Raw genomic sequence first — 25,881 nt, forward strand, 5'->3', positions numbered from 1 at the left:
CCTTAGCATGAAGAACAGTTTTACACATGCTCAGCATATGGACAGTTTTGCCAAAGATGTTCACTAGATATTTATTTTCACAAACCAGTTCATCCCAGAGAAGTTCAATAGGATTTGGGTGCGGTGACTGGGCAGTTCCATCCATGCATAGGCAGTTCCATCCATGGATGGAACTGCCCAGTCACCGCACCTAAATCGATGGATGGATGGATGGATGGATGGATGGATGGATGGATGGATGACATTCCAGTTGACTTTTTGCTCTCTAAAAAAATGCTCAAAGAGCTTGGACGTTCGCTTCGTAGGCTTCATCGTCTTGTCCTATGGTGAAGTTTTGAAGTATGGAGTGGTAGCCATTTTGGTTCAGGATTCTTTTCACTCCATCAGAACAAGTCTCTTTGAACCTGGTCCAAAACAACCCACAACTAATAAGCTTCCACCTCCATGTTAGACTGTGGGGGTGGGGAAGTGTGCAAACATCTCACCCAGTCTCCATCTTACACAAGTTCTTTTTAAAGACATGGATAAAAATGTCCAATATGGACTTCACAAAACTTTGTTAGTCATTCATTGTCCAATTACTTTTGACATGCACTGTAGTAATCCACTATATAACATCCATCTGAGCAATTTTCCACTAGATTGGAGACACTGAGTTTAATGGAGTTTTTTTAGGAACAAGGGTGGTACTCAAGTCAGGTATTGATGTAGATGATATAAGAGCCCTGAGAGTGATGTTACAATTCATCCTAAAGGTGTTCTATAGGGTTGGAGCGTCATAGCAGAAGATCTTCCACTCCAATCTATGGAAAGCACATCTTCATGGAGCTGGTTTTGTGCACATGGTCATGCTGGAAAAGGTTCGAGGTTGAGTGAAGGAAAATGTTCATGCTACTGTGTCCAAACACATTTTATATAAGTGTGTGCCTCAGATTGTGTGGTAACAGTTTGGGGGGAAGAACCACATCTGGCTGGAAAACTCAGGGATAAGTCGTCCCAATTTATTATACTATATATACTGTAATTATGATTTTATTTGATCAATTGTTCGTCCAGACTCCGAAGATTAGACTAGAACACTAGAGACCGGTGCAGAGACATGCATAAAAATCTCACTTGAGAAAAAAACCATCATTAAGGCAGCCGAGAACAAACAGGCGAAGCAAAGTGCCTCATCAGCTCCACGGAGACGGCAGACACATCCTCGCTTCTCCTCACATCTGTCACTTCCTGCTCACACGTCGTCAGCTTCCAGAAGGACATGTCGCTGCCACTGTGAAATATTTAATTAACCTCTCTTCTCTAATGAAAATATGAAAAAAAAAAATTCTTGATAAACCTGTTCTACTGTGAGCAAATGCTACAGTGGATGCGCCATGCTTCTCCGATGAGGCTCGCTTAAAACTTCTACCAGGTTGCGCGTTCCCCCGGTGCTCGGGTGGGACGCCTTCAAGATAAACCATATGCCGTTCAACTTTAGTCAACATTCTGATCTCGACCAACCAAGTCAAGAAGCAATTAAAAAAATGAGGAGACACGCTTATAATGTATTATTCCGAACCATTCAACTGCTCAAAAGCTCAAAAAAGCCCCCCAGCCAACAGGGCTTCAAAATTTTACATTTAAAGGAAATTTTTACTTTAAAAATTGACATTACAGGACAATGAATTGCTTTATTTAATAACCTGGCTATGTTTGGACGTGGGTGTACAGTACAGTGGGTTAAGGAGCACAAAGGTTAAGGGCCTTGCTCAAAGGCCCAGCTTGGTGATACTTGAACCCCCTGGACCTCCGAGTATCCGAGAGCATTAACCACTGATCCATTTTTTCATAGGCATAAAAACACTAATAATTAAACCTAATTAAGTCTAATCTAATAATAGTCTAATTAGGGGCGACTTTGGTTTTAGACTCAATGGTCCTCACTGTTGATGCATTAGATTAAGCCACTTCTGGGCCCCTGGGCAAGGCCCTTAACCCCATATCTGCTCAGTTATATCAATGAAATTGGTTAAGAGCGTCTCCAAAATGTATATGTAAAATATGTATTACTTTAAAGTCTGTTTTGAGACATAGCTAAAAACATTCTACAAATTAAATAGAATTTACATACAAGCCACAAATGACAGCCATGCGCTAGAGATCAGCAGCACTCGGTTTTAACTGGAGGGTTGTTCAGTTTGACCTCAGAGTGGAACTCTAGTTCAAACATGTTTGTACAATAAAAGGGCCCTCAAGGACTGTGTTTCAGGTGGAGATTAAGCAGAGTCCTTGACAAAATGACCCTTGAATGAATTCTGGTACGCGACGCATATAAATGAAGCCGTGGAACGGCGGCTCAAACTTCAAATCAACCGTATGGTTTATACGCCTCCCAGCTCGGCCTGGTCCAGCAAAGTGCTGAAGTAACGAACGCAAAAAAGCACATTGGTATAATAGGAGCTGCCAAATGCAAAAAATTTTTATCATCCATTTCCACATGTAGTTTTCATTTACTATTATATTAACCTCCACCTCTTGTGCTAAGCGGATCCACCAGACTTTGGACATTCGTAGAGATTCATTTAGCCAGTTAGTGACGTCAGGTACTGATGAAGGTGATCTGAGGAGGCTTGGGGTCAGTCAGCGTTCACATTCATCCCAAAGGTGTTCGGTAGGGTTGGAAATTGCAGGAGGTCTTCTTTACTCCATCCTATGTAGAGCATAGGGGAGGAACCAAATATTGCTGGAAAAGCCTTGTGTCCCAATACTTTTGATATGTAGTGTAGGTAATGTTTATAGAAGGAGTCTCCAGTGTTAGCCTTTATAAAAGTCAGAGTTTCAACTTCTTCAGAACAGAGGTGTTGTGGGTTCTCGGTAACACAACACGCTGTGTTTTTTAGGGGGCGGGGCAAAAACAGAAAGTTGTTTCAAAGCTGTTGCATTTGCTGCATGTTGGCAAACATCCTTTTAGAGAGCACCTTGCAATTATCTCATTTATACAACTGAGTAGTTAGAGGTTCCTCAAGGGGGCCATCTTGACAAGTTGCTGGGTTTTGAACTCACACCCTTCTGAGTAGAATTCCAACATCTTATCTACCACTTCCTGCATATTAAATGTGTCTATAAATTCTATTTAAAAAATTTGGGTCCAGAGGAATAAAACATTTGGATATTATTGTTTGGGAATTGAGCGGCAGCCAAAATAAAATCCTTCAGTGCATTTTTTTATTCTAATGGAAAGAAAGGGTTAAAAGTCAGCAGAGACATTACTGTCGCGTTCCTCAAGCGTGGAACTGTTGCGGAATAATATTTGGGTCAGCCCCGAAAAAAGAAAAGTTCAGTAAATTTTGCGAGCTGAATTTTTGAATAGCCTTTGATCGATGCTAGTAATTTTAAAGTTTGGCAACCTCTCAATCCTCCCGAGAAACTCCGAAACGAGCTCCTAGGCTGGGATCGTGAATAATTCCACTCCCACCTACAGCTCTTTTCTCTAGCAGCAAAGATTTTTTTCTTTCTTTTTTTTTGTGTGTGTATGTATGTGTGTCAAGAGACTTGAAGCAAAACATACTTTATAGAACCGTGCTCTATAAAAATCTGAAATGTAATCAGATGTAGAGCTCTTGTCTTGATCCTGGGTAAAGTCGAAGCGTTCGTGATGGAAACTATCCAGATTTTTGTTGTGCACCACACTAGAGGTGGGTAAAATAAGTCTAATATTGTTCAAGCCGATGTTTATGGTGCAGCAGGAGGTGGAACGTGAGCATTATATTTACATTTGAGCTATTTGGCAGACTTCCTTTATCTAGAGCAACTTGCAGTTGTATCATTTTTACACCTGAGCAGTTGAGGGTCAAGGGCCTTGCTCAAGAGCCCAGCAATGGCGCATTCATGGAGTTCGGATTCAAACTCAAATTTTCTGATCAGGAGTCCAACATCAAAAAATATATTGAACCCACTCGGCATCAAATGCTGCAAAATTTGCTTGGTTGTTGCCATCAAACACCCCCGATTTGAACCGTATTCCCTGGGGAAAAAAATCTAAATCTCTCGCATACATTGAATTCAAATGAAATAGCGTATTTACAAATAGCGGTAAAGCGAGCTAAGATTAGCTTTCTGAGCACACCGTTGACTCCTGACCTCCTGCTATTCTGACACACTTATGTAAATCACCACACGATCCTGACTCATTGTGTACCATCCGCTTCAAGTATACCAAGTGTACATGCTTGAGATTTCTGACCCTAATCAAATCCATCACCACAGCAGCATGGGAATCTTTTGTTATTTTTTTTTTTTAACCTCTCAAATAAAACACTGTTTATGACAAGGCCAGAACCTGCAGGAGGATTTCACCAGGTGAAATCGGGAACTCGTCGGCTCAGTTGGAAGCTTTCGTTCAAGGACCACTTGAGCTCTTTGTGTTCCGTGACAAAAATGCTCTCAAGACTTATTAAGGGTGCTTCATCAGGCGGGGGAAAAACGGCCATCATTTCTTCTCAGGTGCTTTTTACAAACGGTAACCTAGGAAAAAATGGATCACCCCTTCAACAAAGGTTTGAAGGTTTTGGGGGTTTATTTGGAATGTACAAAGTTTTCATTTATAGCATTTGGCTTGCACCTCTATCCAGACAGACTTACAAATTTACTTTTACCCAAGTGAGCGCTTGAAGGTTAACGACTTGCTCAGGGGCCCAGTGGCAACAGATTGGTGCTGCTGGGATTTGACCTCGTGGGTTTCCGATCCAAAGTCCAATGCCTTAACCTCAATATGCCTCAATATTATTTTAGTAATTTTACTTCAGAGCACTGGTCACCATTGTGTTGGTCGCAATCTAAAGGTCAATCCTGCAAGCATTAATTGTCAATGTACTGGTTAAACAGGAAACTTTGTTTGATTTGGTCATAATAAACCAGCACCTCAGGGCCATGTGTTCTAGCGAAAAACTTGGAAAATTAAAGGGTTTGACAGACAAAATGGATCTAAAAATTGAAGTTGGTCACAAGTTCAAATGCCAGCACCACCAAGATGCCGCTGCTGGGCCCTTGAGCAAGGCCCTTAACCCTCAACTGCACAGATGTAAGTCCTGTTTTGGATAAAGGTGTCTTCCAAATGCCATAAATATAAAAATATAAGTTAACATTACCATTACCATTTAATACCATTCAGGGATAGGGTATCAGAACTTACCAAGTCTTGCGATTCTTATTCTGTTTGGGATAATAGTTTTTATGTTTTTTTAGAATTTATATGCGTCTGTCCGTTGCTGTTTCCCTTTTTTTATTTTGCCCTACATTGTGGATTTGTCTGTCAGTCGTTTGATAAATACCGGTGCAGCCATTCCTGCCTACTCTCCCAGACACACTATCCAGGGAATACAAGGGTACAAGGCAGGAGTACACTCTGGATAGGAGGCTAGTCCAGCACAGGGCATCATTTAAAATTGCCAGTCCACCTACTGGCATGTTTTTGGGTGCTGGAGGAAATGTGGACATGGGGAGAACATGCCAAACCCCTCAAAGGCAAGAAATCAAGGTCGCATTCGAACCAGTCATCCTTGAAGTGTGTGGCTACAATAGACAACAGCTTCTCTCTGTTACACATCCTCAGTGTCAGAATAGAACAACTACAAAATCCTAGCTGGTTTCAGCCAACTAACTAACCTAGATTTCTATAATTAGTATAACTGTGATAATAATGAGGCCATTTGACCTGGCAAACTAAATACATTTGATTTAAAACAAAGGTCCACAGGCATTTCCTTTTATAAAGACTCTTAGATACTTTGCAACCCACTTCTATGGTAGCCTGTTTCCGCCACTTAAAGATTTTTCACCAAATTGCAATTTTTTTTTTTTTTGGGAATTCCGACCTTATTTCTGACAATTCTGCCTTTTTTCTTTAAATTTCAATTTCATGATCCTTGCAATACTGACATTTTGTTTCAGTATAAAAAAACGACAGTTATTTTCTCTTACATTATTTCTTGCAATTCTGACTTTTCTTTCTCTCACCATTCCGACTTTTTTTTCTCTCTCACAATTCTGACTTTATTCCACGCAACTCCAATTGTATTTCTCACGACACTGCCTTTAATTGGCAGAAATAGTGTCAGAATTGCGAGAAACAAAGCTAGAAATGCCAGAAGTAAAGTCGGAATCACGAGAAATCAATTCAGAACAAGGCAAATTATTCCCTCACTTGGTCAATCTGGGTATTTTCGTGCATGACCCCTTGGCAGAGAGTATCCTATTCACAAAGAATTTCTTTTTTAAAAAGCTCATCCTATTACAAAGGTCCTTTGAGTTCAGGTCTTCCTGCCCTACATGAACAGTGTTAGTCTGAGGTCCTATTGTGTTTTTCTGACAGAGAGCAAAGGAAACAAGGTCACCCCTCCCCCCACTACCCCCTCCCAGAAAAAAATCAATTGGCCTTCTAAACGACTTCCAGTCATGTACGATTGCTGTGGTCTGTTTAGGTTTCGGGCTTTGCCATCTCTGAGCAATAGGGCGAAACCTTGGTCTATATAAATCACCAGCTAATTAGAAGGACTCCATGGGAACATTTCTTACTTTGGCACTCAGGAAGTTGTAAAAACTGAAGATGGATGTAAATAGATTTACTGGTCTGCTAGCAAACGAATGATGGCTCTCATTATCACATCTGTAGACATAATGGCAACATTTTTCGAAAAAGAATCCAATGAGGATCATTTACTGTTAATCACTTTATAATAGGTCTCGATTCCATTCCGAGTTCCTTCTCAATTTCGAAAAAGAAAATGATTCTCAGAAGTCGGTAGAATGAGTACATCTCTGAGACTGAGACTGGCGCTGACGCTGACGCCGCCAACCGGTTCTTCAGCTGTTTTTTTTTTTTTTTTTCCCATCCGCTATGAAGCTGTTTAAGTCATTTGATATGGAGGCACAAAGGTCATGGTTAAGGTAAAGGTTAGGGCTTGGTTTCAAAGCTTTTCTTCAAGTTTGTTGTGAGCTCATTAAACCGGTGTCTGGCTACAAAGCAAGAGATTATGGGTCAACAATAAAAAAAACAAAAAAAAAACGCACTCTCTATGTCAAGCGCTAAGATAATAATTAGCCTGGAACAGTAGGCTAAGATAAAGTGGAATTACTGGTGTAAATGATCAGGTATTTCTTGCAGATGAGTGTAAAGCCATGGCAGAAGGACCTACTCTCAGAGACAAGGTTATCTTTAGGCCAGACTTAGTCTGCGGATGTTGTTACGCTAAGCGTTATCATGTGTTTAGCCCGTTTTTTCCGCCCGTGTTTGCTGAGGCTCTCTGAAATGAAAGCGCTCTTTATTAATATTGACCTTTTTCAGACTGGAGTGTAGAAGCCTCGCCTTGAGGGTGACTTCGTTCTACAGCCATCACAACGGGAACGTCCGGGGGCGAGCAAGGTGGCAGATTCGACCCGTGTCTTACAATATCTCTCTAATGAAGTGCAAAAACAGTCGCTTGCTAAGCTGTCTTGCTATTCATCCTATTCATCGTAAGCGCATTTGGGTTGTTTCATGTTTTTCTTTAATGCAAACGGTTTACCGCGAAGGCTAGACTTTCTTTGACCCGATCGGGATAAGAATCGTTCATGATTTCTACATCACCGTTCCCATAATGGGCACCTTGTCCTGTTATCAGCTGTAATCCAGGAGACCAGGAAATGTTCCCCAAATTGCAGTGAGTTAGATCCCAGGCAGAAAACCATACTGGGTCTATTCAGAGAAGAAATTCTTGAAGGCAAAATTTTTACAGTTTAAGAGTTTTTATTCTTTATCACTCAGGACATCCTATGTTTTTTAGGCTTTTATTAATTATGATGAGATGAAAAGATAGATTTATTATTGGTTATAAAAATGTCTGATGGACGGATGGACGGACGGGCAGACGGACAGACAGACAGACAGACAGACAGACAGACAGACAGACAGATAGATAGCTATATCAATGATGATATAAATATATATAGGTTTATTTATTGTTATGAAGTAAATTGGTGAGTTAAAGGATGGATGGATGGATGGATGGATGGATAGATGGATATATTTTTTTATTTTATGTTTAATTATTTTTATTTTATGGTTCTAAAATACATGGATGGAAGGATGGATGATCCATGATGGATCCACGATGGATGATGGATTATTTATTGTAATTATGTAAATTGCTGAGTGAAAGGATAGATGGATGGATGGATAGATGGATGGATATATTAATGATTAGATAATATATAGGTTTATTTATTGTTATGATGTAAATTTGTGAGTGAAAGGATGGCTGGCTGGCTGGCTGGCTGGCTGGCTGGCTGGCTGGCTGGCTGGATGATAGGCTTATTTATTGTAATTATGTAAATTGTGGATGGATTTATGGATGGATGGAAGAATGGATGGATTAATAAGGAGATGAATAGATAGATTTAGATTTGAGTTTTTGCTTGATCACTCAGGACAAACCCCTTAAGTTTCTTGGGCATTTCCCCATTGCTTTCATTAATCCCTCTTCATCCTCCTCTCTCTAGATCTTCCTTGCACTCTTTATTCCCCTCCATTTCGGCTGGCCAGCTTGATGACTTATTGACTAGAGGTGTTTGATGAAGCTCGGCAGCCGAATGCCACTTGATAGAGTTTCGGAATGGTTGAAACCATTTCAGGCCAGCTTCACAGATAATTATACTTTTCTGGTGGCAGATTTGATTTCTCTGAGCATGAAGGTATTCCTCCGACATTGTGATGGGAAAACATTACGGAAATTAGGAAAAAATGGGGACAAATCAACTTACTGTACAGTCTGGCCTTGATCTGGAGATGGTTAACTCTTCTTGAATTGTTTTTAACCACATGTAGATTGGACCCCATTCAGTCCCCAGCTTGCTCGTATAATAACATTCACTCTTCAGGAAGATGTTCCACTGGATTTTTGGAGTGTTCTTATAGAGATTTGTGAGAGATCCATTCATCCACAGGGATGTTAGTCAAGTCCGTTGGACGTGAGAAGAGCAGGCCTGGTGCTGTTTCAATTCCTCAGTCGAACAGGGTTGAGGCTCTACAGCAGGAGCTCTTCCTCTCCAACTTATAGAAAGCATATATTCATCTTCATGCAGCTGGCTTTGTGAGTCATCCTGGAGCTGGTTTCATGCTCTCGCCTCCAAAGTCTTCCTGTGTGCCTTCAAGAGTTTGCAGAAGAGCAATTAAGGTCTGGAAAAGCTTGTGTCCAAATACTTCTGGCAACGACATGTAGAGAGGATTTTTTTTTCCCCCTGTTCTCTAACAAAATGTATTCAGCCTCTGTAGTTAATGAGCTTGCAAAGCGATAAAAGACAAATCGGAACCTTCTTGTGCTTGCGTGTGTGTGTGTGTGTGTGTGTGTGTGTGTGTGTGTGTGTGTGTGTGTGTGTTGAGTTCAATTAAAACAGTAGTTGTTATCTACGCTGCTTAACATGTGTAAATATGCAGTACTGCTGAGATTTTTATATTCATATGTGGCCAAGCTAATGGTGGGGTTAGGCCATTAGAAGAAACATTTGTGTGTGTGTGTGTGTGTGTGTGTGTGTGTGTGAGTGTGTGTGAGTGAGAGGGGAAGGGAGAACCAAAATTGGTATGCGCACCTGCATGCTTATTTTCTCCCCCCTAATAATTCCATTACGTCTCTAATTTCATTAATGGGGTTTTAAAAAAGCAGAGGATGTCAGGGGTAATTAAAAGATAAGGTAAAGCACTAAAGGCACTAATTCCCTCCTCTATCAGAGGCAGCAGCAGAGACGAGGGTCTATCCGACACCAGGTACGCCCTGTTCTTACTCGTAGCGGAACGCAGAGGCTGCGTGATTGCTTTCTTTTACAAATGTAGCGACCACGTGTCCTATACGGTCTGAACACAAAAGGAAAATGTAAAAATAGTCACTTTTTTGGTGATGTCATAGCATGCTCAAGGTGACCGTGTTTTACTACACATCAAAGATTTTAAAAATTAATACATTTGGATGGATGGATAAATAAATAAATAAATAAATAAATAAATAAATAAATAAATAAATAAATAAATAACAGATCGGCAAAGAAATTTTAGTGATGGTATGAGGAGGAAACCTTTCCAGGAACCCATCCTCCTGGTGACACTGACTGTCCATTCATTACAGTTCCTACATTGTTGAGGTTATCCATCCTGAGCGAAGGTGTCAGGAGAAATCAGGCAGGTCCAGACAGAAGAAAGGGGCAGGATAACTGGTAGTTCACGAGCATGTTTAGCGTGACAGAGAGCGAGAGAAGAATGAGGAGAGAAAGGAGTATTAACTGCCCTTAATTCTGATTCTTGAGTGGATGAATGGATGGATGGATAGATTTATTTAGGGTTATAAAGAAAAATGGATGGATTGAAGATGAGAATAATAGGTGGACAGAAGAATTTATTATGAGATAGACAGATTTATTAATGATTATAAAATAAATTAGTGAGTAGATAGATAGATAGATAGATAGATAGATAGATAGATAGATAGATAGATAGATAGATAGATAGATAGATAGATAGATAGATAGATAGATAGATAGACACTGGTTTATTTCTGGTTTGGATACAGATGGATGGATGGATGGATGGATGGATGGATGGATTTACTTGTAGAAAATATATGTAGAAAAATGGATGGATTGAAGATGGATAGGTGGACAGAAGAATTTATTATGAGAGACAGATTTATTAATGATAATAAAATAAATTAGTGAGTGGCTGGATGGATGGATGGATGGATGGATGGATGGATGGATAGATGGATGGATGGATTCATGGTGAGATAAACACTGGTTAAATTTCTGGTTATTAAATAAATGGGTAAGTGGGCAGATGGATGGATGGATGGATGGAATCATGATGAGATGAAACCATTGGTTTATTTCTGGTTTGGATACAGATGGATGGATGGATGGATGGATGGATGGATGGATGGATGGATGGATTTATTTAGGGTTATAAAGAAAAATAGATGGATTGAAGATGAGAAAAATAGGTGGACAGAAGAATGTATTATGAGATAGACAGAGTTATTAATGACTATAAAATAAATGAGTGAGTGAATGGATGGATGGATGGATACATGATGAGATGAATGCATTGGTTTATTTCTGGTTTGGATACAGATGGATGGATGGATGATGGATGGATTTATTTCTGGTTATTAAATAAATGGGTGAGTGGATGGATGGATGGACAGATAGATGAATTCATGATGAGACGAATAGAGAGATTTATTTAGGGTAATACAAATTGGTGAGTGGACTGATGAATAGATGGCTGGGTGGATGGATGAATGAATGAGGAAATAAATAGTTTATGGGAGTAAAATAAATGGATGAATGGATGGATAGATGAATGTTTTCATGGTTAGATAAAAGAATGGCTCAGTGGGTGTATGGATATATTTATGCATGTATAAATGGATGGATGAATTATTGATGAATGAATAGACGGATGGAAGAGTGGATATCGAATAAAAAAAAAAAAAAAGACGTAGCTCATGTATCAGTGCAGGATGATGCAATGTTGTGAAATGGAATGTGATAAACATGCTGCTGGTGTCGGTTCGTCTCAGATGATCCACCGGGTTGCTGGAAGTCAAACTTACGGTTCTGCTTTCTGCTGAAGCAGGAGCAAACTTTCCTCAGCATGAAACTAGTCTTGGTGGAATTCAGAATTCAGCAGTGGGTCAGCACAAACGCACTCGGCATTCTGTTCGCCCAGTCTGGCTTCTCGTCTCGCTAGACAGAAAAAAAACAAAAAAAAAAACCCATAGAATCCCCAGTCCCCCTGATGTGTCCCGGGGACGACACGGCACGTTGCCTCGCTCGCCGTGGCGATGAAATATAAAATACGACAGGTGCACAATGCGCATCAGCACGCATGACGCATGAACAAACAACATTACACATTAGCCGAGAACCTTCCTGCCCTCGGCGCTCGTGTAGAACCGCAGCTTCTGGTCAAAGGGCGCGTTTTACGAGTTTTTTTTCTCCTCTGTGATTCCGTCCCTTCTCCGGTTCAAAATCGACGCGGCGAAACGCTTCTCTCGATCTGATATTCAAAGCGTGCGCGGCACATCATAAAAGCCAAGTGCGTCGCTCGAGGGGAGATGCTGACAGCCTTCATGCGTCTGAAGAGCGCCGTGTTTTCCGATTCCTGCGTTTTCTACTTCGCGGCCTCTTTCCCCGGGCTAATATCCGCTGTCATGTGTACGCATGTAGCGTCAATTACTAACAGCTGCATTGCGCTGTGCGTGAACACACACGAACACACACACACACACTTAATAATCTGGGTGAATAATCTGAATAGCATAAGTGGATAGTTGGGTTGAAGAACAGAATAGAAGTTAGAAGAATGGTATGGTAGGTGGATAAATGGGTAGATGGATGAATAAAAGTATGGAATAGGTAATTAGGTGGAAGTTCAGAATGACACTTAGAAGAACAGCTGCATGAATTAATGGATAGATGGATGATTTGAAAAGCATAATGTTAACAGGTGGGTTTAAGAACACTAGAGCATTATAAGCTCTCAGATCGGCTTCACCAGTTCATTAAACCCCATTTCACCTCGATAGATAGGGAACAATTGGACTGATAGATAGATAGATAGATAGATAGATAGATAGATAGATAGATAGATAGATAGATAGATAGATAGATAGATAGACAGACAGACAGACAGACAGACAGACAGACACAGGCATTACAGACAGAGGATGGATGGATGGATGGATGGATGGATGGATGGATGGATGGAAGGAAGAACAGATTAGTAGTTAGAGAAACAATTGAACTTATGGATGGTTAGATAGATGTATAGAATAGTTAGATGGATGCAGGCATGCATTGTAGACAAAGGATGGATAGATAAATGGGTGGATGGAGGCATGCATGGGCTATAGACTGGATAGATGGATGGATGGATAGAGGCATGCATGGGCTATAGACTGGATGGATGGATGGATGGATGGATGGATGGATGGATGGATGGATGGATGGACTATAGACTGGATGGATGGATGGATGGATGGATGGATGCATGCATGGACTATGAATGGATGGATGAATGGATGGTTGCATGGACTATAGACTGGATGGATGGATGGATAGATGGATTGATGGATGGATGGATGGAGATATGCATGGACTATGGATGGATGGATGGATGGAGGCATTTATGGTCTATAGACTGGATGGATGGATGGATGGATGGATGGATGGATGGATTGATGGATGGATGGATGGATGGATGGATGGATGGAGATATGCATGGACTATGGATGGATGGATGGATGGAGGCATTTATGGTCTATAGACTGGATGGCTAGATGGATGGATGAACAGATCAGTAATGTTTGTTGTGTATGTGTGTAGAATCTGTTTCAGAAAGTAAAGTGCTGCAGTGTTTTCAGCTTGATGTGTTTTAGCAGAAACAGAAGGTGTTGTAGCGGAAGTAATCACACCCTCGTTCGTCTTCCCCTCCTCTTTTCTCTCACTGTGATTCCCTCCTCAACCTCCTGACTGTCAGGATCTGAATGGGAAGCTCTCAGATCGGCTTCACCAGTTCATTAAACCCCATTTCACCTTGATGAGCTGTAAATCCCGGCTGACAGTTCGAGCCGAGAAATGCTGCAAGGAGCTGAAAGTGAGTGCAGGAGAGATTAAGTGCCTGTAGCCATGTTTCCATCTGAAACTAAACAACTTTCCGGAAAAGTCACTAAACGAATTTCCATTGACCGGGAAATCGGTTAACAACAAAATAATTTCCAACAAAATAAAATACCTCCTCCAGCAGTGTCTGTAGGAGAACAATTAGAATAAATACAATGTAGGGACAAACATTTATGGACACCTGTAAGAATGTTTGCATTGTAGACAGAGGATAGATTATTGGATGGAATGAATAGAAGTAGGCATGAATATATATATAGACAGAGGATAGATGGATTAATGAATGGATTTATGAATGGAGGGATAAATGGATTGTGTAGTTGGAGGATTGTTGCATTGAATGGATACATTGCAGAATGAGGTTAGATGGATGAACGATGGATGGATGGAAAGATGATAGGTGGGTAGAAAAACAGAAGTGTAGTTATATGAACAATTGCATTGATGGACAGATTGATGAATTAAATGGGTAAATGGAGCACGGACGGATAGATGGATGGATGGATGTTTGGATTGATTTTAGACAGAGGCTAGATTGATAGATGTACACGCATCCCATGTCAAGCATATCTTCGTAGATATAAAAGATCATTTGAATGGATGGATGCAGGCATTAAAGGATTACAAACAGATCATTGATTGGTGGATTAATGGATGGAATTTTGGATAGGGGAATACATGGATTGCCATTATAAACAGAATGAATGGATAAAATTGGTAGATGGAGGCATGCATTACAGACTGAGGATAGATGCATGGATGGATGGATGGATGGATAGGTGGGTAAAAAAACAGAAGGGTAATTCAATGAATAATTGCATTAAAGGATGGCAAAATGGATGAAATGGGTAGATGGAGCATGCATGCATTAAAGACGAATAAATTCCTCAAGGGGCCTCCAAGAAAAAGCGTCCCATCGAGCCATTTCCTTTGTAACGCCACCTCCCGCTGTGTTTGAGTCCTTGAGAACGTCGAGTTGCATACATGCTACAGGCGTTAGCTCAGCCTGACAAACACACACACACCACATGCTAATGCGGTAATTGCTCGCTATTCGGCTCCCACCGACTCGACTTGTCCTGCGCCCGGCGCTTTTTTGGAATCAGGAATCACATGAGTATTTAGGCGCTGACGTGAGGCAGCTGTTGTCTCAGTAGGCCTTGTGGACGTGAACAGAGCAGGGAAGATGGAAACGCAGACAGGAGATGGAAAGAAGCAAACGCTTCGCCCACTCTCTCACATCACATCCGTATCATTTTTTTCATCCTGCCAGGACCCTATACAGCCCCAGAGATGCCTGTTATCATGCTAGCATGTGGACTTGTTAGCAAGCATGACCGATGGCTAATATTTAGGAAGTATTTCTTGGTAGAAATGGTACATTAGTAAAATCAGACGACAGAAACACTCAGGTCTGCGGTACGGCCTGAGCCACGAGGCAAATTTCAAAACACAGATGGTCGCTCTGCCTGGCAGAAGGGCGAAAGGCTTGGGAGGAAATAACAACACAAACATGTTCGCGTCTCTTTTAGCGCAAAAGCAAAAAAAATAAAATGAGGAACAATCACAGTACAAGGGACGGAGGGTGACAGGAATAACGAGCGCCCCCTGCCATTTGCTAATTAGTATCGATGATTCCCTTTATATTGACTCGAAATTCAGCCGCAGTGACATGTGCTCTAACCCGATCAGTAAGTGGTGTGCTTTGTAAATGCAATTACGGTTTTCCCAGCGTTCCTCGGTCCATGCCGGGACGCCAGAATTGTCTGTAATGGACGCGCAGGACCTCAAATGAAAAGCGAATGTTTGCTTACGTACGGTTGCGGCGGAGCCGGGAATCGGATTACGCTCGGCAGGTTCCCGCTAATCATGCTGCGTTCATCCAGTTTATATCCATGTTATTTTTTTATATCCGTAACGTGATGTTGGTTCTGGGGTTAGCGGCCCAAAAGCAGAGAAATTATCCTCTTCACACACATATCGACTATTCTGCTTCATCTGATCGCAATCCAGAAACGATCACACGCTGTAACTGGCAGCACATGCCGGAGAAGCTATTTCAGGATCGGCGTGTAGGAAATGATGATAATCCTCCTTAATAATTGTCAAAACAGGATTCCTCTGGATATGAACACAAAGCAGATCTTAGTTTACTGTGACCTCAACATTTAAAAACGGATTGTAATGAAGCGGCAACACATCCCCAAAATCCCCTGGACGTCCCCAAAATCAAATGTTTCAATGTTAGGAAAAATTCATTAAAATGCATTAGATAGACAGACAGACAGACAGTCAGACAGACAGACAGACAGACAGACAAGGTAGTATTATGCAGATTAACAGATGTAGAAGTACAACCCTAATTTCAAAATTGTTTTGGGACACTGTGTAAAATGTATCTAAAAACACAATGCAATGATTTGCGTATTTTCGAAACCCATATTTGATTATATCAAGTGTCAAAAACGTCATTTTGAAATTTATAGCAGCAACACCTTTCTAAAAAGTTGGTGGATATGACCCATGTACCGCAGTGTAGCATCCCCTCCTCTTTTACCAACAATCTGTAAATGTCTGGGAACTGAGTAAACCAACTGCTCAAGTTTCGGTAGATAATTGTTGTCCCATTCTTGCCTGATATAGGTACTAGTTAACAGTCCTGGGGCTTGTTTGTCGTATTTTTCCTTTTATGATGCATCAAATATTTTCAATTGGTGCAAGGTTTGGACTGCAGGCAGACCACTTCAGCACTCAGACTATTCTACAGGGAAGCCATGCTGTTGTCTTGGATGCAGTAAGCATCGTCTGTATGGGAGTATAAGATGCTCTAAAACCTGGATATAACGTTCAGCATTGATGGAGGAGCCTTTTCACATGTAAAAGCTGCCCATACCACATGCACAAATGCACCTCCATATGATCAGAGTTGCGACTACAAATCGGAAGATCCCTCTCTTCTTTAGTCCGGAGGACGTGACGCCCATGGTTGCCAAAAAGAAATTCTAATTTTTGATTTGTTTAACAACAGAACAGTTTTCCACTTTGCACAAGCTTTGGCTCTGAGAAGACTGAAAACACTTTTATATATCGCTGCTTCTTTGCATGACACCCATGAAGTGTTGTCCATCACAGAATCATGCCGTTTTAATGCAGTACCATCTGAGGACCTGAAGATTGCGAGCATCTAATATTGCGTTTCCTCCTCGAACCTTTTGCACAGAAATTCTTGGAATCTTTTGATATTATGTAGTGTAGATGATGATGACTTCTTTAAAGTCTTGGCAATTTTATATTGAGGAACATTATTCTGAAAGTGGTTAACAATTTTTAGATGCAGCTTTTCACAGATTGGGTAACCTCCACCCACCTTTAGTTTTGAAAGACTCTGACTCTCTAAGATGCTCTTTTTATACCCAATCACATTACTGACCTGTTGCTAATTAACCTAATTAGTTGCAAACTGTTCTTTTATTGCCTCTTTCCCAATTGTGATACTTCTTGTTGCCATCAATTTAAAAATGACCTAATTTTCTCCTTAAAATGGTACATTTTCTCAGTTTAAACATTTGATTTGCTTTCTATTTTTTATTGTGAATTAAATATGGGTTTAAAAATTTTCAAATCTTAGAATTGTGTTTTTATTTACCTTTTACCCAGTGCCCCAGCTGTTTTGGAATTAGGGTTTTAGTAGTTGTAGTAGGAGTAGCAGGGAATAGTACTATGGGGATTGGTAGAACTGGTAGTCAGGGGAAGTAGTAGTTCTGTGGTTAAAATTCATCTATGAGATAATCAGAAGCTACTCTGTATAAAGAACGTGCACCGATTGTTGTAAATATAAATACATTATTGTTTTATCTTATAATATTTTATATATATTATTATATATATTTATTTGTATAGCACTTTTAATTTAGATTTTTCAAATCAGGTGTTTTACACAAAAATTTAAAGCAAATAAACACAACAATAAAACTATTAACAGTAATTATTTGGTCAAATGTAAATAAAAACGCAATGCAATGATTTGCAATTGTCATAAACCCATATTTGATTCAGAAGGGAAAATAGAAAACATATCAAAAGTTGAAACTGAGAAAATTGACCATTTTAAGAAAAGGTTCATTTTAAACATGTGTAATACAGGATTCTAACTGCTAAACAGTCCTGAGTCTTCTTTGTCGTATTTTATGTTTCAAGATAAGCCAATTATGTTCACATGGTGAAAAGTCTCGTCTGCAGACATGCCAGTTCAGCAGCTGGACTCTTCTACTATAAAGCAATGCTGTTATCATACAGTAGATGCATTGTGGTGTAATGCTAAATGTGGTTTAGCATTATCCTGCTGGAATATGCGAGGCCTTCCGTGAAAAGATAAACAGTAATTATAATAATAATTGTACGTCTGCAGGAAAAGGGCCATGTGGCGGTGATCTTCAACGTGGGCACGGACGACATCAACATCGAGGAGAAGTCCAAGTTCGTGAACGACGGCAAGTACCACGTGGTGAAGTTCACCAGGAGCGGGGGTAATGCCACGCTGCAGGTGGATGACCTGCCAGTCATTGAGCGCTACCCCACAGGTACGAACCCCCAAACACTTTCCCCTCCACTCTGCAGATCTTCAGCACTCTGAGATGCAAAACTGCCTTTAGGATGCTGGGAGGTTTCTGTCAGTGTTTGCTGCATTGTGGATTTTTCTTTCTTTTTTTCTTTCTTTTTTTCATGCTGATCTTAAATAACCTAATAACCATATAGTATTTGTCTGTAGGGCCAGATTCCTATTTGGGGTGCATTATCTGGTTACCATGACAAAAAAAAAAACATTCCTTATGTCCCTGCAGTAATTCCAGACCTCGTTGTCCGACGTCAGCCAACACGCCACATTGCTTCACACTAATTTGACAGATTTGGTGGCTATTTGTTTGCCACTCATTTAGGTGGTTTATGCTGCATCGTGTAAAGCCGGGAGATCTGGGCTGTATTCACTTTATGCACACACACACACACACACACACACACACACACACACACACACACACACAGGTGGTCACGTTTACAAATAGGAAAAAAGAAGGTCAGATGTGCTTCAAGGAACAAGCAGAAATTTCACAGGTTGAGTGAAAAAACTAAAGAAAAACCAAAAAACATGGTGGCGGGTGCATATGTGAAAAATAAAACCACTAGCTAGCTATAATTATAACGTAGTCCTGACGTTTTTTTTCTTTCAATAGATGATTCATTCAATCAAATTAACTCAGCTTTATCTCTATGGCCCTTTTTAACAAATGGGCATTGTCCCGAAGCAGTTTTACAGAGATAACTCATGAATGAAGTTAGCATGATTAGCATGTTTTGTTCATTAGAGGCTAATACCCCAAATGTTCACATTTGTTAAAGATGTTCACATTTGTTTAATTATTCATTTTAGAAATCTAAGAAAATATAATTAAGACACTATATGGACAAACATTTGTGGACACCTGGCCAAAAATGATTGCGCCACTCTTCTGGGAAGATGTTCCACTCGATTTTGTGGAGATTTGTTTGAGATTTGTGTCTCAGCCACAAGGGAATTAGGAAAATCAGGTACTGATGTAGGTGAGGTGAAAAGATCTTTCCCAATTCAAAGGTTCACTAGGGTTGGAGCTCTATTGAAAGAGATCTTTCACTCCAACCTATGGAAAGCATATCTTCATGGCGTCTTTGGGTCTTTGGGAGGTGTCCCAGTACTTGTCCAGTCCATATAGGGTACCCCAGGAACAGGGAAAGTAGGACGACATGCCATGCACAGGTTCCAAATCATAATTCTGGTGAAGGTTATTTACGTCTCAACACCGGAATAATAGCATCGAGTCTCCTGCTATTTACTCGCGACCGAAAGTAAATGTTTATACAAGCGACTAAATTGGCGTGTAAAATCCGTGCTGGAGTTTGATGCGAATCAAGCGTGTCAAATCATTAAAAATCTATTGACCAGTTCCCTCCGTGCTCCATTTAAAAATCAATCTAATCGTACAAATAAATCCACACATGCAGACGTCCCTTCACTCCAACACATTTTTTGTTTTGTTTGTGCCCAGGCCCAGATTGTAAATGATTCCAGGCCAAATATGGCTGACGAATGAATCCAAAAAAAGCGGCTCAATGTTTCACAGCATTCGTGGTCCGGACCAAAAAAAAAAATGAGCCGTATTCAGCCGACCATTTCTAATGATTCGAGTCGGAATTGGACTGCAGACTGTACGTTCTGCTTCACGTCGCGCCAAATACGAGGCCGTATAAACGTGAGTTCGGTGGATGGACTTTGGATGAGTTACAGTAATTGCCGTTTTTTTTTTCCACAGCAGCGTTTGAGCCAGATGAGCAGTATGAAGTGTGGGCCGGCTCTGAGCCATCGCCCGTTCTCTAGCCGGGGTATAATTACTCTCTTTTCATCCAAAACCTCTCATTTCGCTACAGGAAAACGATCAACAGAATCCGCCCTGAACCTGAATAAACAATTCACGTTGATCCTAAAATATTACGGAAAGAAATTCTGTACAATTCATTTTGAAACGTTAGAGCTACCTAGGAACTAGCTATAGAACTAACTATGCTAGCATAGTTTATTTAGGTTTTGGTTACATTTTTTTCATTGATTTCATCTGGCTAGCTATGAGCGCCTCACTAGCTTTATTTTTCCAACCTTGCAACTCTTTGCAAACACAAGGTGGAACATTAACTCTCACGATAAAACTTGTTAGCGCTTCAGTCTCACGTTAAAACAGATGCCTTAAGAGTCTTATGTTAGCTCAAGAACAGCGCCCTTCGAAGCGTGTTGTGTTTTCTGTGCAATTGAATTAATCATAGGGCCTACAGTGGTTTTTATGCATTTTCCTTATTTCTAATACAGTACTGCATTGAAAAACAAATGTTCGGTACTCGTCATGAGTTCTGGATCGCATTACGTAAGAATACTGAGGTATTATTGCACAAGGGAAAAAACAATCGGCAAGTCAAGCATAGCGAGATATGCTTATGACATGATGGACTTTAAACTGTTTGGAAATGGCCTTATAACCCCTCCCAGATTGATGGAAATGTAGTTAAAACGATAAACTAGAATATGCTATGAATTTAGTAATAAATAATTGTATATTGATATTAAACCTGAACAATATTTCAAAAGTGCATTATTGCTCCATAGTTGTTTCGCAGTGACGTTGATTTTACATGAGCTTTTTAACGAGCTCGTCCGTCAGCTTTGCATCGAAACGTTCAAGCGAATGTAGGCGATAAAACGGTGACAATCCGTTTCTTAACATGACATTAAATACGCGTACTCGCCCATCTGTCGGAACGCAATGTTTACACACCTGATGAAGAGCTCCGACAGATTGGAGAACCGTCAGGGGCAGATTTCCAGGCGATAACGGAAGAAAAAATGAATTAAATGAACATGCTGACATTTAAATAAACACAAAGACATAAAGAAATGATATTCACCATTTTCACATTATACAATAAACCCGCCTGACATTCAACACGACACCCCAAGTCCGGATCTGGCCCTCCTTTTTGAAACGGCGATGCTGAGATCTCTTGGTTCAGTAGTGTTTTAACATGAAAGGTTTTGACAAAAGCAAAAAGACAAAAAACTAAACAAAAGAAGTTTCCGATTGTTCCACAGGCTTTGTTTGCTGCTCAGCAGTCCTTAATAAGTGGGGGGGGAGTCAATCTTGTGGATCTCTGATCTGGTTTAAGGTCACTTTTGGTTGGATAAATGGTTCCTTGGAGATGCCATCGTGAATAGATTGATCAATTACTTCCTTCTACGCAGTTAAGGGTTTCATGTGTGGTTAATAAATCAGGCTGGCTGTAGATACTACATAAATATTGACCTATTAATCATTTTTTAGTATATTATGGAAAAATGAGAAGATCCAGGGGACCATTAGTGGTTCGGTGTAGATACACTCTATGGACAAAAGCACTAGGACACCTGAGTTTCAGTGATATGTGATTCTTCCTCGAACTGTTCCCACCAATAACAGGCGTAGAATTGTATAAGATGTCTTTGCATGTGGCAGCATTTGATATGTTCTTCTTCAATTGTTCTTGAAGACCCAAACCTGTACCAGCAAGACCCAGACAGATCTCCTGCTATAGAGCTTAAACACATTAAGGATGAACTTCAACAGCAACCCAGGCATCTTCTAACCTCCTAACACCGTTGTGTATGATTGAGCATGCTCGGAAAATCTAGTGGAACATCTTCTCAGAAAAGTGGATGTTTTCATAACAGCAAATGAGCCCTGATTATGGAATGCAAAGCTCAAAAAGCACATTCGGATCTGATGATCGGGTGTCCACAAACTTTTGTCCATCCAGTGTATTGAAGAAAAGTGTTTTCAGATCAAGGGGTATAATGGAGGAACTTAAGAACCCTATAGGAACCCACACGGTTATAGAAATCTACTTCTTTCACTATGACTTACCTTTTTGTTTATTTGATGATTTATATACTGTATTTCCTGGTATTGTACCTTATAGCAGCAATAAATGGCCTTTCCCCTGGTGGCTGTAACAAATCGCTGACACTGGAGGCTGCTTTTGAAGGCCTACGTCTACTGTGATGGGAATACATTTAATAATGGGGTTTCAGTCTGAAAAATTGCTCCTTGTCCACACTTTCGTTTTCAGTTGTTTGCTAAAAGTCGCGTTTTCAAACGACAACGTATCAGTACGGACATAGCCTAACCTACACGAACGTCCCCCGTATGCCACCTGAGCTGCTCTTAAATACAACGTGGTGCAACCGTGCAATGAAAAGGAGACGTTTGCATTCCCGAAACGATTTCTATCTTCGCGTACTTGACAATTTATCGCCGCTTTGAATTACGTCTCATCGCTTCGCCTTTCTATTTCGTCTTGAGGGTGTGCAAACTTTTGCACTCGGCTGTTTCTCGTCTGGTGCGGACGCCTAATGAAATAAATAGCGTTTTAGATTCAATGAGCTGGAGGAAATGGGGTCCAAACATCGAATCAAGGCTTTATGACGTATGCTCGTATGCTTAATAACATAAAAGCGTGCTTCTTTCAAGTGAAAAATGGCGTTTTTTTTCTTTCGGCAGCAGTCTGCAGACACTCAGCGACGAAGGAAATCAAATTTTTACAACCAGGAAAGAGGCTATTATGCAGCGCGAGATTTAATCAAGGAGAAATTTATGAGGGGGAGAAAAAAAAAAAGAGGTGATCTATTTCTTATTTGCAGTTTCTGTGCATCTCGAGTGCTGTGTAACGGATTGCAGGTGTAGACTCAGATACTCGTTACTCTGGTTTGGTTCGTTTCCTTCATTTTTAACTGGCTGCCTTTAATTCAGACGTCTTGGCCATGAAACGCTCTTTCGGTGTGATGAAAGTGACACGCATGCCTGAAAAGGTCAGCAAACATCGGAGGACCAAAGAGGACCGAGCGGAGAGAAAGGAGGAGGACAGCTCTCATCCAGTGTTGATGAAATCGCAATTTTATCGGCTATCAGGCGTTTGTTTCACGATGCATCGCGATAATCCGTGAACGATATTTTCTACATAGGTTGATTTCTCGACGCTAGACGTACGCTGCTATGCGAATATGACGTGTCGCAATGCTACAGAGACCGAGGTGTGTCCTGAGAGTCACATAGAATACAGATTAACATGGCAGAGGTAGAGCTGTAACTTCCTGCAGACACAACAGGTAAAGAAACTCTGGTTTTATAGCGTGGTGAGTTAAAGGGGTCATGCGTTAGAAGTCCTAAGTAAATTGATGATTTGCTGTCTGTCTGAACCGTCCATATATGAATCCATATTAAACCGTATTTTTTTGCCGTTGAATCACATTTCTGTTGATTTGAATCAGAAACGGATCGCGCTGCATCGTAATAGGGGCACATCGCATCGCGTCGGTAGATGCTTAAAATGTATCTTGAATGTATAATATTGTATGGCTATGCATCGAGATGCAAATCGAATCCGACCTCCAGTGTAAGCGCTTTCAGGAAGTTTTTCGCCATCTGGAAAGTATTTTCTTTAATACCTACACCTCATGGACCACGTTTGTAGACACCTGAGTATAACATACTGTAGGTACATTTATGTGCTTCTTTTTGAGCATCCTATTGTCCCCCGTTTGCTCTTACAATAACCTTCACTCTTCTAAAAAAGATGTTTCTCTAGATTTGGTGGAGTTTCATGGAGATTCATTCAGCCACAAGGCTGTTAGGTAGAGATGTACAGTAGGTGATGTCAGGAGGCCTGGGTGCTGTTCTAATTTATCCCCGAATGTGTTGAGAGGTTTGGAGCTCTAGAGCAGAAGATCTTCCAAGCCAACTCATGTAAAGCACACCTTCATGGAGCAGGCTTTTGGCACTTATTTAATACAGGATTGGGTTTCCTAGTTCACGTGAAAGGAAAACGTTAATGCAATCACATCTGAAGACGTTGTATACAATTGTGTACCTCAAAGTTTGGGGTGTCCCAAGATTGACTGTCCTAGTGGAACATCTTTCCAGAAGAATGGAGGTTATTCTAACAACACATGCCAATCTTATAGCCAGGTGTCCACAAACCTGTTTATACTGTTGTCCTGGTTTTAATTTGGCATGCATTAAACAAATCAATCAAATTAAACTTGATCACATACTTGAATTAAACAGAAGATATGGTGATGATACTGCCCCTGGAGTACAGAGGTTAAGAGCCTTGCTCAACGACCCAGGAGTGGCAGCTTGGCGATACCGGGGCTTGAACCCCTTAACCTTCCGATCAGTAACCAGTCCCCTGTATGCACTTTTAACCTGATGATATATGCAAGTTTTGTCAGGAAAAGAACTATATCTTGCAAAAGGCTAGTCGGCATTCTTATTAGTTTGGATTCAATTTGCACGGCTGAGCGATCGTTCTCCTCGCCTGGGGCCCAGTCTCAATCTGAGTCTCAACACGAGGGTCAAAACCAGACTTCTAAAATCTCTCTCTAAAGAGTCGTTAATAAATCCTGCCTGGAATGGACTCAACAAACCTGCTTGTTGTTTTGTCTGCGTATGTCGACGTGGTCCTTTTGTTGTGGTTTCTGTCGCCCTTTGTCACATTCGGGGAAAAACTGAGTGAAAGGTTTGAAGGTGTTTTCTCACCATATAGTTAGAGATCCGATATGGCGCAATTCCAGTGCCTTGATTCTAGAGATCTAGAGTGTTACGCAGTGTACTACTGTTTAATCACAGGGTTGTTGGCTTGTCAAGAGTGTTTCTCAGTATACGCCCTAAAGAAAAGAAGAGATGACTTGTAAGAAAACGTCTTGACCACTTGATGCTACTGTACTTCGGGTTTAATTGGCTCATCAGCGCAAGAATGCAGTGAAAAGCGCAAACGATTTATTGCGTATGTTCAATCGTGTTTAAATCGCGAATCAGCGTTTATACCTTTTTGAATTTGCCGATTTTAGGGTGAATCTAATGATCGGGAAAAGATTGGTGTGTCCTCTTTTGAACTTATTCCACATTTAGTCCTAATTCGCTCTAGGAAGATGTTCCACTACATTTTGTGGAAATGGGTATGCGATTGTGTGCCTCAAAATATATGTAGCTCGAAACGTCAGTTGCCCAAAATCTCGATATCTAAGGAATCTATGGATCCAAAAATTAGACTATAATAACAGTATCAAAACTAATTTAGTACCACACCTATTTATTCACATTCTGATATAGCAGATAAAACAGTTACGGCACGCTGTCAAAGGAAAATAGTCAACAGCAGGGAGGAGTGATTAAGCACAGTTACTGTTACCTCCAAGCTAATTATTTTCCCCTAACTCCATGTACCAAAGGGTTTCACTCCCAGATAATATCAATATATAAATGAAATGGCTCATTTTAAGATAATTGATCTAATTTGGTGAGTGAGGAGGGACAGAGGGAGGACCATGCTGGACTCCCTTTAGAACAACGACCCTGTTTTCCTCCCTTTCTCTTTTGCTTTAAAGCCGTCGATCATTTTATACAGCTATCGCACATTCCAAAGGACCAGTCAGAAAATAATGACATTTTCACACTCTACCTGTATGTATTTACAGCATTTTATTTACTTTTTTGTTTTTTTTGTTTACTTGTGCTGGTGCTGCCAGGTCTAGGTGATTCCTGGCCCTCTAGATCTTTTCACACACTGTAACTGTCACTAATC

At 40.6% G+C, this 25,881-nt stretch overlaps 1 protein-coding gene across 30 annotated transcripts in view; it reads left to right on the top strand.

Annotated features, from left to right (window-relative positions):
- LOC124381709 (neurexin-1a-like) overlaps positions 1 to 25,881 on the top strand; it is a 316,092-nt gene that overhangs the window by 225,359 nt on the left and 64,852 nt on the right. For all 30 annotated transcript variants that reach the window (XM_046843553.1, XM_046843558.1, XM_046843570.1 and 27 more), the window contains one exon: positions 18,095 to 18,266. In XM_046843553.1, coding sequence (XP_046699509.1) covers positions 18,095 to 18,266 — 172 coding nt within the window. The remainder of the gene's footprint in view (positions 1 to 18,094; positions 18,267 to 25,881) is intronic.

The sequence above is a fragment of the Silurus meridionalis genome, chromosome 28, assembly GCF_014805685.1.
Source record: "Silurus meridionalis isolate SWU-2019-XX chromosome 28, ASM1480568v1, whole genome shotgun sequence".
NCBI classification, from domain to species: domain Eukaryota; kingdom Metazoa; phylum Chordata; class Actinopteri; order Siluriformes; family Siluridae; genus Silurus; species Silurus meridionalis.